Genomic DNA, 18,671 nt, shown 5'->3' on the forward strand with positions numbered 1-18,671 from the left:
TGCCTGCTGAAATCGTTCAGCAGGCATCCCGGCATATCGCCCAGGGGGGTCATTATGCCCCCCCCCCCATGTCAGTGATGGCCGCGGATCGCTGGACAATTCAGTCCAGCGATCTGCGGCGATTCCAGGTCAATCGGGTCTCCAGTGACCCGGTGACCCGGAATTACTGGCTGATCGGGGCCGTCTCTGACGGCCCCGAACAGCCGTAGCCTGCAGGGGTGAGGTGGCACTGGTGCCAGCTCACGATCGCACTGATTCGTCGGACGGTTTACCGGCCGACCAATCAGGGCGCCTGCTGCGGGTGTCACTCCCGCAACCCGCTCCGCCCCTCTTCCGGAGGACGTGAGCGGGTGCGGGAAGAACACCCCGGGTGCTGGGGACCCCGATCCCCGGCGTCCCTGTTGGGATCGGGGCCCCAGGAGCGACGGCCGCGGCGAGGGACTTTCCTGCGACGGAGCAGCAGCAGGAGGTGAGTGACAGCCTCCTGCTGTTGCTTAGCAACAGCTCCCAGCATGCCCTTTTTGCATGCTGGGAGCTGTTGCTAAGCAACAGCAGGAGGCTGTCACTCACCTCCTGCTGCTGCTCCGTCGCAGGAAAGTCCCTCGCCGCGGCCGTCGCTCCTGGGGCAACAGCAGGAGGCAGACCACCACAACTCCCAGCATTCCCTTATGGGCATGCTGGGACTTATGGTTTGCAACAGCTGGAGGCACATTTTTTCTATGGAAAAGTGTACCTTCAGCTGTTGTATAACTACAACTCCCAGCTTGCACAAACAGCTAAAGTGCATGCTGGGAGTTGTAGTGGTGCATCTGCTGGTTGCATAACTACAACTCCCAGCATGCCCATTGGCTGTCGGTGACTGCTGAGAGTTGTAGTTTTGCAACAGCTGAAGGCACACTGGTTGTGAAACTCAGAGTTTTTTTTTTTTTTACCTAACTCAGTGTTTCACGACCAGTGTGCCTCCAGCTGTTGCAAACTACAACTCCCAGCAGGCACCGTATATGCTGGGAGTTGTAGTTTTGCAACAGCTGGAGGCACACTGGTTGTGAAACACTGAGTAAGGTCACAAACTCAGTGATACATAACCAGTGTGCCTACAGCTGTTGCAAAACAAAAACTCTCAGCATGTACAGTCTGTCAGCGCATGTTGGGAGTTGTAGTTTTGCAACAGCTGGATGTTCTCACCCCCTAATGTGAATGTACAGGGTACACTCACATGGGCGGAGGTTTACAGTAAGTATCCGGCTGCAAGTTTGAGCTGCGGCAAATTTTCTGCCACAGCTCAAACTGCCAGCGAGAAACTACTGTGAACCCCCGCCCGTGCGACTGTAACCTAAAAACACTACACTAACACAAAATATAATAAAAAGTAAAAAAAAACACTACATATACACATACCCCTACACAGCCCCCCTCCCCTCCCCAATAAAAATGAAAAACGTCTGGTACGCCACTGTTTCCAAAATGGAGCCTCCAGCTGTTGCAAAACAACTACTCCCAGTATTGCCGGACAGCCGTTGACTGTCCAAGCATGCTGGGAGTTTTACAACAGCTGGAGGCACCCTGTTTGGGAATCACTGGCATAGAATACCCCTATGTCCACCCCTATGCAATCCCTAATTTAGGCCTCAATTGCGCATGGCGCTCTCACTTAGGAGCCCTGTCGTATTTCAAGGCAACAGTTTAGGGTCACATATGGGGTATCGCCGTACTCGGGAGAAATTGTGTTACAAATTTTGGGGGGTATTTTCTGTTTTTGCCCTTTTTAAAAATGTAAAATTTTTGGGAAAACACATTTTAGGTAATAACATTTTTTTTTTTTTACATATGCAAAAGTCGTGAAACACCTGTGGGGTATAAAGGTTCACTTAACCCCTTTTTACGTTCACCGAGGGGTCTAGTTTCCAAAATAGTATGCCATGTGTTTTTTTTTTGCTGTCCTGGCAACATAGGGGCTTCCTAAATGCAACATGCCCCCCGAGCAAAATTTGGTCTCAAAAAGCCAAATATGACTCCTTCTCTTCTGAGCATTGTAGTTCGCCCGTAGTGCACTTCAGGCCAACTTATGGGGTACCTCCATACTCAGAAGAGATGGGGTTACAAATTTTGGGGGGTTACAAATTTTCTGCTATTAACCCTTGCAAAAATGTGAAATTTGGGGGGAAACACATTTTTGTGAAATTTCTTTTTTAATTTTTTTTTAACGTATGCAAAAGTCGTGAAACACCTGTGGGGTATTAAGGCTCACTTTATTCCTTGTTACGTTCCTGGAGGGGTCTAGTTTCCAAAATGGTATGCCATTTTTTTTTTGCTGTTCTGGCACCATAGGGGCTTCCTAAATGCAACATGCCCCCCAAAAACCATTTCAGAAAAACGTACTCTCCAAAATCCCCTTGTCGCTCCTTCGCTTCTGAGCCCTCCTCTACTGTGCCCGCCGAACACTTAACATAGACATATGAGGTATGTCCTTACTCGAGAGAAATTGGGCTACAAATATAAGTATAAATTTTCTCCTTTTACCCCTTGTAAAAATTCAAAAACTGGGTCTACAAGAACATGCGAGTGTAAAAAATTAAGATTGTGAATTTTCTCCTTCACTTTGCTGCTATTCCTGTGAAACACCTAAAGGGTTAAAACGCTGACTGAATGTCATTTTGAATACTTTGGGGGGTGTAGTTTTTATAATGGGGTAATTTGTGGGGTATTTCTAATATGAAGACCCTTCAAATCCACTTCAAACCTGAACTGGTCCCTGAAAAAAAGTGAGTTTCAAAATTTTGTGAAAAACTGGAAAATTGCTGCTGAACTTTGAAGCCCTCTGGTGTCTTCCAAAAGTAAAAACACATCAATTTTATGATGCAAACATAAAGTAGACATATTGGAAATGTGAATAAAAAAAATATTTGGAATATCCATTTTCCTTTCAAGCAGAGAGCTTCAAAGTTAGAAAAATGCAAAATTTTCAAATTTTTCATCAAATTTGGGGATTTTTCACCAAGAAAGGATGCAAGTTACCACAAAATTTTACCACTATGTTAAAGTAGAATATGTCACGAAAAAACAATCTCGGAATCAGAATGATAACTAAAAGCATTCCAGAGTTATTAATGTTTAAAGTGACAGTGGTCAGAATTGCAAAAAACGTCCGAGTCCTTAAGGTGAAAAAGGACTAAGTCCTTAAGGGGTTAAAAAAACGTACTGCAACCGCATACGTTTTTTTCAACATGGACATCAATGGGAAACGCACATGTATACGGTTCCATACGGGAAACCGTATACGGTTTTTAACTTTGCACATGCGCATTTGCATCCTAAAGTCCCCACCCAACACCCATCCCATTAAAAATGGACATTTTCAAAAACGTATGTTTTTTTTAAATAAAAATGGACGGAACTGTATGCACTTTTAAAAACTGTATACGGTTTACTTTTTCCCATACTGTTCCATCTGTTTTTTTTGCCATACGGTTTTCTTTAGAAAAACTGATTGAAAACAGTATGGCACAAAAGTGATGTGAACCCAGCTTAACAGGAGTTCTATCAGGGCAGCAAAGGAGGGGAATCGGTCTATGGCATTCCAGTAGGGACACGGTTTCTATGATCCTAAACATCATGGTCTCTATCGATCGAGGCTTCTTGAAGGTGAAATGACTGACATCCGAGCAGCTGACAGCAGCCGGCATCCACAGAATATGGGGTGGGCTCATATCCTAAGCCTGCTCCATACTTCTTCAGTTAAATACTGGTGGACATTTACTGCAGTTGGTTGGGATGAAGTAGAGCCCTGCACGGGACTGTTTTCTTAATCTGGCTTCTGCCAGCTCCCTCTGGATTTCTGACCATTACCACCCGCTCCTGCAAAGTGTATGTTCCACTCCTGCCCACTCCCGCAACATGTGTGTGCAATGCCATCCGCTCACACAAACATTTTGTCACAGCTTTTAGAGATAGTACACTACATTTCATTACCCCCTTGTACCATTTGACCACCCTCTTGTGTCATTACCACTTAGTGCCATTTCATCACCCCCTTGTGCCAGGATATTGTGGGACCCCCTGTACTGTACTTTAACCGCACGCTCCCATCCACAACAACCTCATTATCATCCGTGCCCACAGGTTTTTTAATGGGTCCTGCGAAATCCTGATCCAGATGCACAGCTCTAGCATGGGGGGATAATTTGTGTTTTCTTTCGCAGTCTTTTTATAAAGTTGCTGTTTGTATAGTTTGCACGTTGCATACATTTTGTGACCTGCAATTGTTTGTATAACAATTTCTTTTTCATAAGTTATTGATTTGCACTTTACATAGATAAATCAATTTTTACATGCAATGAATCACAATTCATCATCCACCAGATGTCTCAACAAAGACAAATTGGAAATAAATAATAGAATCATTTGTTTGCTGGTCAGTAGTTACATTTGTGCACTTTTGTCAGACTCAGAGTTTCCAATAATGCTTGCAGCATCTTCCTATATAAAGTATATGATTCTACCAAAAATATAACAATTTTATTGTTTAAAATACAAAAACAACAGCTTATAAAATATTCCAGGCAGGAATTCCCACTAATTGCAGGGCGGTATTGCACAGACACAATTGGGTGATATGCATACAATATCTCATACACAACATGGAGATCACAAAAAAATTACATTCAGTTTAAAGGGGTACTCCGGTGAAAAACTTTTTTTTTTTTTTTTTAAATCAACTGGTGCCAGAAAGTTAAACAGATTTTTAAATTAGGATACAAAAAAGAAAGGGATGTGCAGTTCACAATTAACTAGTTGAGGTAAGGTGGTTATGCACCTACACCTGGTGTGGAATAATTTAGGAAAAAAAAAATTAAACAAGTACCAACAAAACTAGTATCAGAAAACCGATACATGAATTTGATCTAATTACCGTATATACTCGAGTATAAGCCGACCCGAGTATAAGCCGAGACCCCTAATTTCAACCCAAAATCCCAGGAAAAGTTATTGACTCGAGTATAAGCCTAGGGTGGGAAATACCTCATCCCCCCCTGTCATCATCCAGACCCGTCATTAACATCCTCATCATCATCCCCTTGTCATCATCCCACACATCCCCCCTTCATCATCCCCTTATCATCCCACACATCCCCCCTTCATCATCCCCTTGTCATCATCCCACACATCCCCCCTTCATCATCCCCTTATCATCCCGCACATCCCCCCTTCATCATCCCCTTATCATCCCGCACATCCCCCCTTCATCATCCCCTTATCATCCCGCACATCCCCCCTTCATCATCCCCTTATCATCCCACACATCCCCCCTTCATCATCCCCTTGTAATCATCCCACACACCCCCCTTCATCATCCCCACCCCCCTTCATCATCCCCACACCCCCCCCCCCCTTCATTATCCTCTTCTCATCATTCGCCCTCAGTGGTCTTCAACCTGCGGACCTCCAGAGGTTTCAAAACTACAACTCCCAGCAAGCCCGGGCAGCCATCGGCTGTCCGGGCTTGCTGGGAGTTGTAGTTTTGAAACCTCCGGAGGTCCGCAGGTTGAAGACCACTGCGGCCTTCAACATCATCCAGCCCCCTCTCCACCCCCCTTTAGTTCTGAGTACTCACCTCCGCTCGGCGCTGGCGCTGGTCCGGTCCTGCAGGGCTGTCCGGAGAGGAGGTGGTCCGGTGAGGAGGTGGTCCGGGCTGCTATCTTCACCGGGGGCGCCTTTTCTCCGCGCTTCCGGCCCGGAATAGAGGCGTTGCCTTGACAATGACGCAGAATTACGTTGGCAATGAACGCACCTCTGCGTCGTTGTCACGGCAACGTGACTATTCTGAGGCCGGGCCCGAAGCGCTTAGAAGAGGCCTCCCCGGTGAAGATAGCAGCCCGGAACCACTATGCCACCGGACCACCTCCTCTCCGGACAGCCCTGCAGGACCGGACCAGCGCCGAGCGGAGGTGAGTACTCAGAACTAGAGGGGGTGAGAGGGGGCTGGATGATGTTGAAGGCCGCAGTGGTCTTCAACCTGCGGACCTCCGGAGGTTTCAAAACTACAACTCCCAGCAAGCCCGGACAGCCGATGGCTGCCCGGGCTTGCTGGGAGATGTAGTTTTGAAACCTCTGGAAGTCCGCAGGTTGAAGACCACTGCGGGTGGGGGAGTTCACTCGAGTATAAGCCGAGGGGGGTGTTTTCAGCACGAAAAATCGTGCTGAAAAACTCGGCTTATACAATATGAATTGAGACCGTGCTTCAATTAGGTGATGCAAATAATATAACATTTTATTAAAATACTGTGGTGTCCCGGTACCGCATCTTATACGGTACCTGTATATAGGTCCCCATAGCCAGAGTCCCTAGGACGTTGGGGTCCTTCTTATTTAGTTCACCCCTTGTCACCTCTCATCTAGATATTAGTTATCTTACAGTTTACTCAGGATTTCTATAAATGTAATTGTACAAATGTATATAAGTGGTTAATTACCTGTACGGAGCATAGCAGGACCTGCGGGTCACGTGATCAGGTAAACTCTATGGTTTTTGCTTGAGGACCTTTGGAGGTCCCTATGACATAGTGCGCCCACAATTCCTTGTAACAGTTAGTGACAGATATTCGGACCAGTTAAAACGGCCCTGCCCCTGCCCATATAAGGGAGTGGCGGCCATAGCTCGCTCTCTTGTTCCCGGGCTTTGATGGGAGAAGGATCTGCGCTGCTGTCATCAGTGAGTTTAGGCCCGAGCCTTGCGGCAACGGCTGATCATTACCAAACCGTGAGTGTATCAATCCCTAAGCACTCTGCAAGATCACCGGACCTTATCTATCCCCTAAATCCGGACAGATCTTCGCAATTAACCCTAAATTCAGAGACTTATAAAACAAGTCAAGGTCCACAATAACTGCCAGTCACCGAAGCGTATAGAGACTGTATTGATGAGACTGTTACTGTTCATTGGATGTACCGCAAGCCTTTAAGTAAAGTTTATCCAAGTTCAAGTTCAGTTTAAGTAAAGTTTATCCAAGTTCAAGTTCAGCTCCTTGTGGACCTTTAGTCATTATTTGCCTGCACCTATCGTTACTGGGAAGGGCGGCGATAGGCCGGAGAATTACCTCAGCATACTAGCACTCAGCCTGGCGTCACGAACTATAGGGTTAACCTTAACCCCTGATATACTAAAGCAAAACCCTGACTACACTACCACTACCCCCAAAGGCCTACCACAATACAATATATATGCAAGTAAACCTCATAGCACAGGGCCCTTGTGCAGAGGTAATGGAGATATTAAAAAAACATAAACTGTAACACAGTACACACCGATATCTAGCACTGTTTTAGGAAATAGATGATATTTTTCAGTAATCTGGTATCTGACAGACCAAGATGGAATTGGAATTGTGCTGCTCCCAAGGTGCTCGCTGATAGATGGTAACAGGCGGCTTCTGGATGCAGCCTCGTGGTGTCCTATGGCATGTGACGTCACAAGCAATCTGCAAGACTGCCTGGATACTGAATCAGGATAGTGCGGTTGGCTTAACACAAGATCTGTGTTAAGCCAGCTGTGCTATCCTGATCCAGTATCCAGGCACTCTTGCCGATTGCCTGTGACGTCACATGCCATAGGACACCACGAGGCTGCATCCAGAAGCCGCCTGTTACCATCTATCAGTGAGCACCTTGGGAGCGGCACAATTCCAATTCCATCTTGGTCTGTGGCAGGCAGACTGCCGCGGTAACGCATGCCAGCGTTGTACACCACCCAAGCATTGCGGACATCACCTTTTGTCCTAAGGAGATCACAGCTGAGCCACCTACCGGGCTGGTAACTATATTCTTATTTTATCACCTCCATTTGCTATATCAGGATTTGGTCCAAAATACGGGACATTTCATAATTGTCTGGACTATCAGATACCGGATTACTGAAAAATGTCATCTATTTCATAAAACAGTGCTAGATATCGGTGTGTACTGTGTTACAGTTTCTGGTTTTATAATATCTCTATTACCTCTGCACAAGGGCACTGTGCTATGAGGTTTACTTGCATATATATTGTATTTTAATAAAATGTTATATTATTTGTTTCAGCTAATTGAAGCACGGTCTCAATTCATATTTAATTAGATCTAATTCATGTATCGGTTTTCTGATACTAGTTTTGAGGGGTTGGTACTTGTTTAATTTTTTTTTTCCTAGATTTGTAAATTACTTCTATTAAAAAAATCTTAATCCTTCCAGTACTTATTAGCTGCTGAATACTACAGAGGAAATTCTTTTATTTTTGGAACACAGTGCTCTCTGCTAACATCACGAGCACAGTGCTCTCTGCTGACATATCTGTGCATTTTAGGAACTGTCCAGAGCAGCATATGTTTGATATGGGGATTTTCTCCTTCTCTGGACAGTTCCTAAAATGGACAGAGATGTCAGCAGAGAGCACTGTGCTCGTAATGTCAGCAGAGAGCACTGTGTTCCAAAAAGAAAAGAATTTCCTCTGTAGTATTCAGCAGCTAATAAGTACTGGAAGGATTAAGATTTTTTTAATAAAAGCAATTTACAAATCTGTTTAACTTTCTGGCACCAATTGATTTAAAAACAAAAGTTTTCCACCGGGGTACCCTTTTAACAGTGCTGTCATATATAGCCGGGAGGAGATCTAGCTATTGTTGTGGCTCAATGCTTGCAGTGTATCTCAGCTAGTTTATATCCCTGACATTCTAAGTCCAGCATAAACAGTAGTGTTGCTCGCGAATATTCGCAATGCTAATTTTATTCGCGAATATCGCATATTCGCGAATTCGCTAATATTCGCGAATATAGCACTATATATTCGTAATTACGAATATTGTTATATTTTTTTTTTCACATTAAACATCACAGTGATCATCCCTCTCTGCTTCCAGCTTGTGTGGTCTAAAGAAGGCTCTAATACTACTGTGTGAGACTGGCGTATGAATTTTCGCATATGGGAAAATTAGCATATGCGAATTTCCGCTTATGCTAATTTTTGCACATATGGTAATTTTAGCACATGCAAATTTTTGTTTATGCTAATTTTTGCATATGCGAAAATATAACGTGAATATTCCGAATGTGCGAATTTAGCGAATATGTGACGAATATTCGTCCATATATTCGCGAAATATATCGCAAATTCGAATATGGCCTATGCTGCTCAACCCTAGTCAACACGCGCTATCTGGCCAGCGAGCCCGGGCCCCGTACAGGAGATCACGGGGCCCCCCAGCGGTCGGAGCCCCCGTCTAGGGATAGGGGATGTTTTTCAACACTGGACTACTCCTTTAATGGCCTCCAAAATGAAGTTCCTCTGATGTATGGACATCAAGGGATCTTCCACTAAAAAAGATCACACAGCTTCCACTTCTCTGTCATGTGGCATGTTACTATATAATGAAGCAACATCTAGTGTTGCCCACATATAGTCCTCTTCCCGTATGATATCTTTCAATAGGGTTAATAAATGCCCTTTTATCTTTGAGGTATGCTGGTAAAGACACCACACATTTCTGTAACTGATGGTCTATATATTCAGATAAACATCTGGCAACTATCGGACGACCAGGTGTTTTTTTTTTTCGGTCTTTATGTACCTTAGGTAGAAAAAAAAAATAAGGTATGGGGGGTTAAATATATATCATGGGTTGGGGTTAAATATATATCATATTTTTCCCTCTTAAAGGGGTACTACGCACCAAGACATCTTATCCCCTCTCCAAAGGACCCCCGTGATCTCGGTTGCGGCACCCTTCTGTCATCACTGCACAGAGCAAACTTACTCTGTGCGTAATGACGGGTGATACAGGGGCCAGAACATCGGCATAGCCATTGATTGTCCTGGCATGGTGGGAGTTTTGCTACAGCTGGAGACACCCTATTTGGGAAGCACTGCCGTAGGGTAATTTGGTGGTGGATGCAAATCCCTAATTTAGGCCTCAAATGCACATGGTGGTCTTTCACTTTGGAGCCCTCTCATTTTTCAAGGCAACAGTTTTGGGTTACAAATTTTTTTTTCTCTTCTTTTACCCTTTAAGAAAAGGTAAATTTGGGGTCTACACCAGCATGTTAGTGTAAACAGAGTGTACCATATACATTTGAGGCCTAAATTGGTGATTTGCACAGGGGTGGCTGGTAGTTACAGCAGTTCTGACATAAACATAAAAAACACCCATATGTGACCCCCATTTTGAAAACTACACCCCTCACGTAAAATAACAAGGGGTATAGTGAGCCTTAACATCCCACAGGTGTTTGACAAATTTTAGTTAAAGTTGGAGGTGAAAATAAAAAAATTTATATTTTTTTTCCCTAAAATGCTGTTGTTACCCCAATTTTATCATTTTCACAAGGGGTAATAGGAGAAAAAGCCCCCCAAAATTTGTAACCCCATTTCTTCTGAGTCAGAAAATACCCCACATGTGGATGTAAAGTGCTCTGCGGGTGAACTACAGGGCTCGGAAGAGAAGGAGCACCATTGGGCTTTTGGAGAGAGAATCTGGCTGAAATTGAAGGCCATGTGCGTTTAGGCCTCCATGGTGCCAGAAAAATGAACCCCCCGCCCCACATGTGACCCCATTTTGGAAACTACACCCCTAATAAGAAGTGCAGTGAGCATTTACATCTCACAGGTGTCTGATAGATTTTTTGGAGCAGTGGTCTGTCAAAATGAAAAATGAAAATTTTTCATTTGCACAGCCCACTGTTCCAAAGATCTGTCAAATGCCAGTGGGGTTTAACCCCTTAAGGAACCAGCCCATTTTTTGCACATCTGACCACTGTCACTTTAAGAATTGATAACTCTGGGATGCTTTTACTTTTCATTCTGATTCTGAGATTGTTTTTCGTGACATATTCTACATGTTAGTGGTAAATTTTTGTTAAGGCTTGCATCATTTCTTGGTGAAAAATTCCAAAATTTGATGAAAAAATTGAAAATTTTGCATTTTTCTAACTTTGAAGCTCTCTGCTTGTAACAAAAACAGACATTCCAAATAAATTATATATTGATTCACAAATACAATGTATCTACTTTATATTTTCATCATAAAGTTGACAGGTCTTTACTTTTGGAAGACATCTGAGGGCTTCAAAGTTCAGCAGCAATTTTCCAATTTTTCACAAAATTTTCTAAATTGGAATTTTTCTGGGACCAGTTCAGATTTTAAGTGGATTTGACCCCATTATAAAAACTGCACCCCTCAAAGTATCCAAAATGACATTTGGGTAAGTGTGTTAACCCTTTAGGTGTTTCACAGTAATAGCAGCAAATTGAAAGAGGAAATTCAAAATCTCCATTTTTTACACTCGCATGTTCTTGTAGACCCAGTTTTTGAATTTTTACAAGGGGTAATAGGAGAAAAAGCCCCCCAAAATTTGTAACCCAATTTCTCTAGAGTAAGGAAATACCTCATATGTGTATGTCAAGTGTTCGGCGGGTGCAGTAGAGGGCTCAGAAGGGAAGGAGCAACAATGGGATTTTGGAGAGTGAACTTTTGCTGAAATGGTTTTTGGGGGGCATGTCACATTTAGTAAGCCCCTATGGTGCAGAACAGCAGAAACCCCCCACATGGCATACCATTTTGGAAACTACACCCCTACAGGCACATACCAAGGAGTCCAGTGAGCCTTAACACCCCACAGGTCTTTGAAGACTTTTCGTTAAATTCGGATGTGTAAATGAAAAAAAAAAAAAGTTTCACTAAAGTGAATTCACTTCCAGGCAGTGGAAGAGAGGTGGTTGTGATAAATATAAAGCAAATACACTATGTTGAGCTAGCGATTGTTTGTCTGTATACAAGAGTGTGAAGCATACAAGTGAGTGAGTATAAAAGTGAGGGGACTTAAAATTAAGGGACTTTAAATTCAGGAAGTTTAAATTGAAATATTAGATTTTTTTTTTTCTGTTAATTTTTGCAATCCCCAAATCTAGTATGACCTCTATGTCGGAAAAGGCAGTCCAGTGTGCATCTTGCACAATGTATGCAATCCTTGAACAACAGTTTGAGGGTGCATATTGTTGTGTGAGATGTGTGCGAGTTGCTCATTTGGAAGCCCAGATCCTGGATCTAGAGGAGCAACTGGCAACACTGAGATGCATTGACAACCCGGAGAGGAGTCTCCTGCTCACTGAGCAGGTAATCTCTGGGGTAGAGGTGGGGGAGGATAGTGGGACGGAGGTGCAGGACAGTCAGGCAGTTAGCTGGGTTACAGTTAGAAAACGGGGTAGAGGGAAAAGTGTCAGGGAGGCTAGTCCTGAACTGGCACACCCCAACAAGTTTGCCCGGTTGGCAGATGAGGGGGATGCCATTTCAGAGCTAGCGGTACTGCAGCAGGACTCTGCCTCTGACCGCCAGAGGGGTGTCTGCTCCAGTAAGGAGGGAGGGAGGAGAGCAGGGCTGGCCAGACAGGTACTGATAGTGGGGGACTCAATTATTAGGGGGACAGACAGGGCGATCTGTCACAAAGACCGGGATCGCCGAACAGTGTGTTGTCTTCCTGGCGCTCGAGTTCGGCACATCACGGACCGGGTTGACAGGTTGCTGGGTGGGGCTGGAGAAGACCCAGCAGTCATGGTACATATTGGCACCAATGACAAAGTAAGAGGTAGATGGAGTGTCCTTAAAAAGGATTTCAAGGACATAGGCTGCAAGCTTAAGGCAAGGACCTCCAAGGTAGTATTTTCTGAAATATTACCTGTTCCACGAGCCACACCAGAGAGGCAGCGGGAGATTAGGGAGGTAAACAAGTGGCTCAGAAGCTGGTGTAGGAAGGAGGGGTTTGGGTTCATGGAGAACTGGGCCAACTTCGACTTTAAAGGAAACAGGTTTCTGACTATAGCTAAAGACAATTATCTGCCCCAAATGGTGCAGGGCCCGACTAGAGGAGGCGCCGTACTGGACTTAATATTTACCAACGTACCTGACAGAGTAATTAACGTGCAAGTAAATGGACACCTAGGAAATAGTGATCATAATTTAATACATTATAACTTGTTCTTCAATAAGGGAATCTCTCGAGGGGCCACAAAAACAATGAACTTTCGGAAGGCAAAGTTCGATCAACTCAGAGAAGCCCTTAACAATATAAAATGGGATAATGTCCTCAAAAATAAACAATACTGACACTAAATGGGAGACTTTTAAAAATATCTTAAATTTTCACTGTAAGATGTATATACTTTATCGGAATAAAAGGGTCAGAAATTAAAGAAAACCAATATGGATGAATAAAAATGTTAAGGGAGCAATAAATGACAAAAATAAAGCATTTCAATTGCTAAAACAGGAGAGCAGTGAAGAAGCATTAAAAAGCTATAGAGAGAAATATGTAAAAAACAGATAAAAGACTCATTGCCAAAGAGAGTATAAACTAACCACAAAATGTTGTTTAATTATATAAATAGCAAAAAGGTCAAAAATGAAAGTGTTGGCCCTTTAAAAAATTATGAGGAAGAAATTATAAACGGGGATCAGGAAAAAGCAAATATACTAAACAAATTCTTCTCCACTGTATTCACCGAGGAAAATGAAATGCCAGGTGAAATACAGTGTGATAAGGTAAACTCACCAGTACAGATCACCTGTCTAACCCAAGAAGAAGTACAGTGCAACCTACAAAAAATCAAAATAGACAAATCACCAGGTCCAGATGGCGTTCAACCCAATGTTCTAAAGGAATTAAGTAATGTAATAGACAGACCCCTATTTTTAATATTCAGGGACTCTATAGTGACAGGAACTGTTCCCCAGGACTGGCGCATGGCAAATGTGGTGCCAATATTTAAGAAGGGGTCAAAAGGTGACCCCGGGAATTATAGACCTGTTAGTATAACCTCGGTTGTATGTAAATTGTTTGAGGGTTTCCTAAGAGATGCTATTTTGGAATATCTTGATGAAAATAAATGTATGACCCTGTATCAGCATGGATTTATGAGGGATTGATCCTGTCAAACTAACCTGATCAGCTTTGATGAGGAGGTGAGCACCAGACTGGACCAGGGGCAATCGCTGGATGTCGTATATCTGGATTTTTCCAAAGTATTTGATACGGTTCCACATAAAAGGTTGGTGCATAAAATGAGAAGGTTTGGGCTGGGGGGAGAATGTGTGCAAGTGGGTAAGTAACTGGCTCAATGATAGGAAACAGAGGGTGGTTATTAATGGTACTTATTCTGATTGGGTGACTGTTACTAGTGGGGTACCACAGGGGTCCGTCTTGGGTCCTGTCCTATTTAATATATTCATGAATGACCTTGCAGAGGGGTTGAATAGTAAAGTAGCAATCTTTGCAGATGACACTAAACTCTGTAAACACTATAGAGGACAGTGCACTGTTACAAATGGATCTGGATAGGATGGAGGTTTGGGCTGGGAAGTGGCAGATGAGGTTCAACACTGATAAATGTAAGGTAATGCACATGGGGAAGAAAAATCTGAGCTGGAATTATGTATTAAATGGGAAAACACTTGGGACGACTGACATGGAAAAGGACTTAGGAGTCTTAGGTAACAGTAAACTTAGCTGTAGTGACCAGTGTCGGGCAGCTGCTGCCAAGGCTAATAAAATCATGGGGTGCATCAATAGGGGCATAGATGCCGACGACAAGGAAATAATTCTACCGCTGTACAAATCACTAGTCAGACCACACATAGAATACTGTGTACAGTACTGGGCACCAGTGTACAAGAAAGAAATAGTGGAGCTGGAGAGGGTTCAAATCCCACTAAGGACAACAATAAATAAATAAAGACTTATTATTATTATTATAACGTCAGCAGAGAGCACTGTGCTTGTGATGTCATCAGAGAGCATTCCAAAAAGAAAATAATTTCCTCTGTAGTATTCAGCAGCTAATAAGTACAGGAAGGATCACGATTTTTTAATAGAAGTAATTTACAAATCTGTTTAAATTTCCGGAGCCAGTTGATTTAAAAGAAAAAAGGTTTTCACCGGAGCACCCCTTTAATGGTATAGAGAACTGTGTCTAGTGCATTAACTCTGTGATTTTTTTGCCTATTGAAACCAGTAGGCACATTGTGGTCTATGGGGAAAAGCTGCTGAGTTGCCCATAGAAACCAATCAGATCGCTTCTTTCATTTTTTAAAAAGCCTCTGAAAAATGAAGGAAGCAATCTGATTGGTTGCTATGGACAACTCAGAAACTTTTCCAGGAAAATCTGAGTTTCTGAGTTGCCCATAGCAACCAATCAGATCGCTTCTTTCATTTTTGAAAAGGCCTCTGAAAAATGAAGGAAGCAATCTGATTGGTTGCTTTTCCAGTAAAATCTGCTGAGTTGCCCATAGCAACCAATCAGATCGCTTCTTTCATTTTGCAGAGGCATGGTGAAAAATGAAAGAAGCAATCTGATTGGTTGCTATGGGCAACTGCACAACTCTTCCTCTACACTGGTCTTGATGAATCTCCCCCATAGAGGGAGATTTATCAAAACCTGTCCAGAGGAAAAGTTTCTGAGTTGCCCATAGCAACCAATCAGATCGCTTCTTTATTTTTGAAACAGCCTCTGAAAAATGAAGGAAGCAATTTGATTGGTTGCTATGGGCAACTCAACAGCTTTTCCAGGAAAGTAAAGTTTAACCACAACACTGTAACACTCTGTCCACCCTGGGACTTGAACCAGTGACGGTCTCCCATCCCACTGTGCTGCCAAGACGGTACTGCTTATCTTACATGCAGTGAGATCCCCATAGACCACAATTAGCCTATTGATTTTAATGGGCAAAAAATCACAGAGTTGATGCACTAGTCACAGTTCTCTATACCATTAATGAAGGGAGGGCTCAATATTCGCAAATATGCGCATATGCGCATACATTTGCGCATATGCGCACAAATTTTCACTTATGCGCAAAAAAATAAGCGAATATTCGTAATTACGAATATATAGTGCTATATTCACAATATTCGCGATAAAAATTCAAATTGCGAACATTCGTGAGCAACACTAGTCGCTGCAAATACAGTGAAGGAGTTTAAACATGCATGGGATAGGCATAAGGGTATCCTTCATATAAGATAGGGCCAGGGACTATTGATAGGATTCAGATTATTGGGCAGACTAGATAGGCCAAATGGTTCTTATCTGTCGACACATTCTATGTTTCTATACTGTATGGATATCAGAAAAATGATTCCAAGCTCTTATTTCTTTATTAAATTCACTACTTTGGGGCAGGAAAGCACGAGAATGAAATATGTTTCTTTAAGGTTAGCTGAGCACGATGGGGGTTGGGCACTTTTGTTTTTTTTAGGTACTTCTTAGCACTAAAATTGCAGATTATTATGAGAAGGAGGGAAAATGTAGTCCTATTTTTTCTCTCTAAGGGTATGTTCACACTACGGAATTCCCGCGGAATTCCACGGGCGGAATTCCGCAAGCCGAATTCCACGGGCGGAATTCCTCAAGCCGAATTCCACGGGCGGAATTCCTCGAGCCGGATTCCACGGGCGGAATTCCGCGAGCTGAATTCCGCGGTGTGAACTTAACATTAGTGTGAATGGGTCTCCGCGAGACCCGTTCACACTGCGGAATTTCAGCGGCGGACAATTCCACCGCTGAAATTATTCCGCGCAAAGAAAGAACATGTTCATTCTTTGCACGGAAGTCCGCGAGCACTGCATAGCTGTCAATGGTGACGGCTCAGTGCCGCCCGGTCCTACCGCCGCCGCAGGCTGCCAGTCTGAATCTCCGCTCGCTGAATTCAGCGAGCGGAGATTCCGTTCACACACTGTAGTGTGAACATACCCTAATGGATCGTTATAAGGATATTTTTTAGATTTTGGAAGCTGGGATACTCACTACACCCATGCATATCTATATAATAAAGTATGGGATGAACTTAAAAATTTTTTTAAATCACATGGAGTTTTGACTTTACTTCATTATGGTCAAATAAAGCACTTAAAGAATTTCTTAAAATTAAAGATTCACTCTTTTGGATGAAAAAGGGCTTATTTATGTAAATCAATTATACGCTTTAGGTCAAATAAAGTCGTTTGAAGAGATAGCCCATAAGTATGGGGTGGCAGACAATCAGAAACATAGTTTTTTTTACAAATAAGTAATGCAGATCATAAACCAATAAAAGGAAAGATTGGAGATTTCAGGGATTCTATATATAAGAAAAGTGTAATTAGACTATTTCCTTATGCGTAGTTGCTGTCTGGGCATGCTGGGAGTTGTGGTTCTGCAGCGGTTGGGGGTTCACAGCTTAAAGACCACTGCTATAGAGGGTGCAAATGTATCTGAGCCCTGGAACTCAAATAATGGGAAATATGAGATGATCAAAATGGAGCCCCTGCACTAATTACTTGGGTTCTGGGGTCTGTAAGGTCCATAGTTAAAACATCAGGTTCTGTCTATAGCAGACACTAAATCATGGCAGCTCCGAGAAACAAGCAGTCATTCTGACATGTCACATGTGATGTCATAGACAGATGGAGTCCTGACATTCCACTGACAGCCGCCCGAGCCTTCAGTCTGTAGATTCTTCCAGTGAGATTAGTGAGATTAGTGAGATTAGCGTCTTCTTCTTCTTCTACTTGTCTGAAATGGAGCTAAAAGGTTTGGGGTTCGTTGGCGTTTTGGTGTGCGGCCTGGCTTGCCACCAGCTACATCATGACGGTCGTCCTCGGCCATGCCGCCTCGCCACTGATGAGCATCAGGTAAGATAAACAGACACATGATTCTTATTTCATGGGTTGGGAGTGAGGAAATATCCATAATAACATTGGTTTCTTTTCCTTCACAGTGACGTGGGAAATTTCTTTCCCGAAAGCATATTATTCAGAATTGAATTCATAGGGATGTCCATTGGCACTTTGGTACTAACCTTTCTTATTTATAAGTATATGGTTATGCATACTGAAGAGTTCAGGGGTCATCAGGTCCTGATCCAGAGGATCCTGCTGGCCATTGTGTGGGCCTCCTGTTTTGGCACAGCTGTCATGCATGTATTTTCCCCCAAAGAATATCCCAGGATACACTTTGTCAGCACGATAATTTCAATTACATGTGAAGCCTTATACTACCTTGGGCAGTCCATCCAGATGTATAAATTACCAGGAGCAAACAAAGTCATCCACCATAGTAGATGCACCTGCTGTGGCCTGACTTTTGTCTGCACAATTTTCTATTTTGGATATGAAACATTAAAGGAATTATTCTATAATGATGAAGACTGGGACGAGATCCGTGAAATCCCCATCATAATCATCGAGTGGGTGATGCTTCTACTGATCCTGATAAACATTGTGACCTATTATTCCACCATGCAGAGGTTATTGTTGACCGTCTCCAGAAACAGCTGCACACTCTCTCTTAGAGTAAAAATTGATGACTTCGGGGTGTAGACCACCACGTGGGCCATCATGTGGACTTCTGGGAGAGATACTGCACAGGACACGGAAAAACAAACTAAAGAAGAATAACTGGGGGACTACATATGGTGCCAGTAATCATGGCACAATAATATGAGCTGGTGATATCACCTATACAAAAAAAAAATATATATATATATATATATATATATATATATATTGGTGTGTGAAGTGTAATACCTAGTTAGAAAAACAGAATCAAATTCATCATTATAACCACGCTCTGCATTACCCTGTTTATTATTTTTCAAGCAAGCACTTTGTTCTAATT

General features: G+C 43.0%; 1 protein-coding gene across 1 annotated transcript; it reads left to right on the top strand.

Moving 5' to 3' along the window:
• Positions 1-17,614: 17,614 nt before the first annotated feature.
• LOC130357978 (uncharacterized) lies at positions 17,615-18,498 on the top strand. The gene is made up of 2 exons (XM_056560771.1): positions 17,615-17,686; positions 17,773-18,498. Exons 1-2 carry the CDS (start codon positions 17,640-17,642, stop codon positions 18,371-18,373), a joined length of 648 nt encoding a protein of 215 aa, XP_056416746.1. The 5' UTR covers positions 17,615-17,639; the 3' UTR covers positions 18,374-18,498.
• The last annotated feature ends 173 nt before the right edge of the window (positions 18,499-18,671 follow it).

This window comes from Hyla sarda, chromosome 2 (genome assembly GCF_029499605.1).
Source record: "Hyla sarda isolate aHylSar1 chromosome 2, aHylSar1.hap1, whole genome shotgun sequence".
NCBI classification, from domain to species: Eukaryota; Metazoa; Chordata; class Amphibia; order Anura; family Hylidae; genus Hyla; species Hyla sarda.

Coding starts and splice junctions, on each gene's coding strand:
- LOC130357978 (XM_056560771.1), top strand. CDS start 17,640: ATGACGGTCGTCCTCGGCCATGCCGCCTCGCCACTGATGAGCATCAG. Junction 17,687..17,772: donor TCGCCACTGATGAGCATCAG/GTAAGATAAACA, acceptor TTTCCTTCACAG/TGACGTGGGAAATTTCTTTC.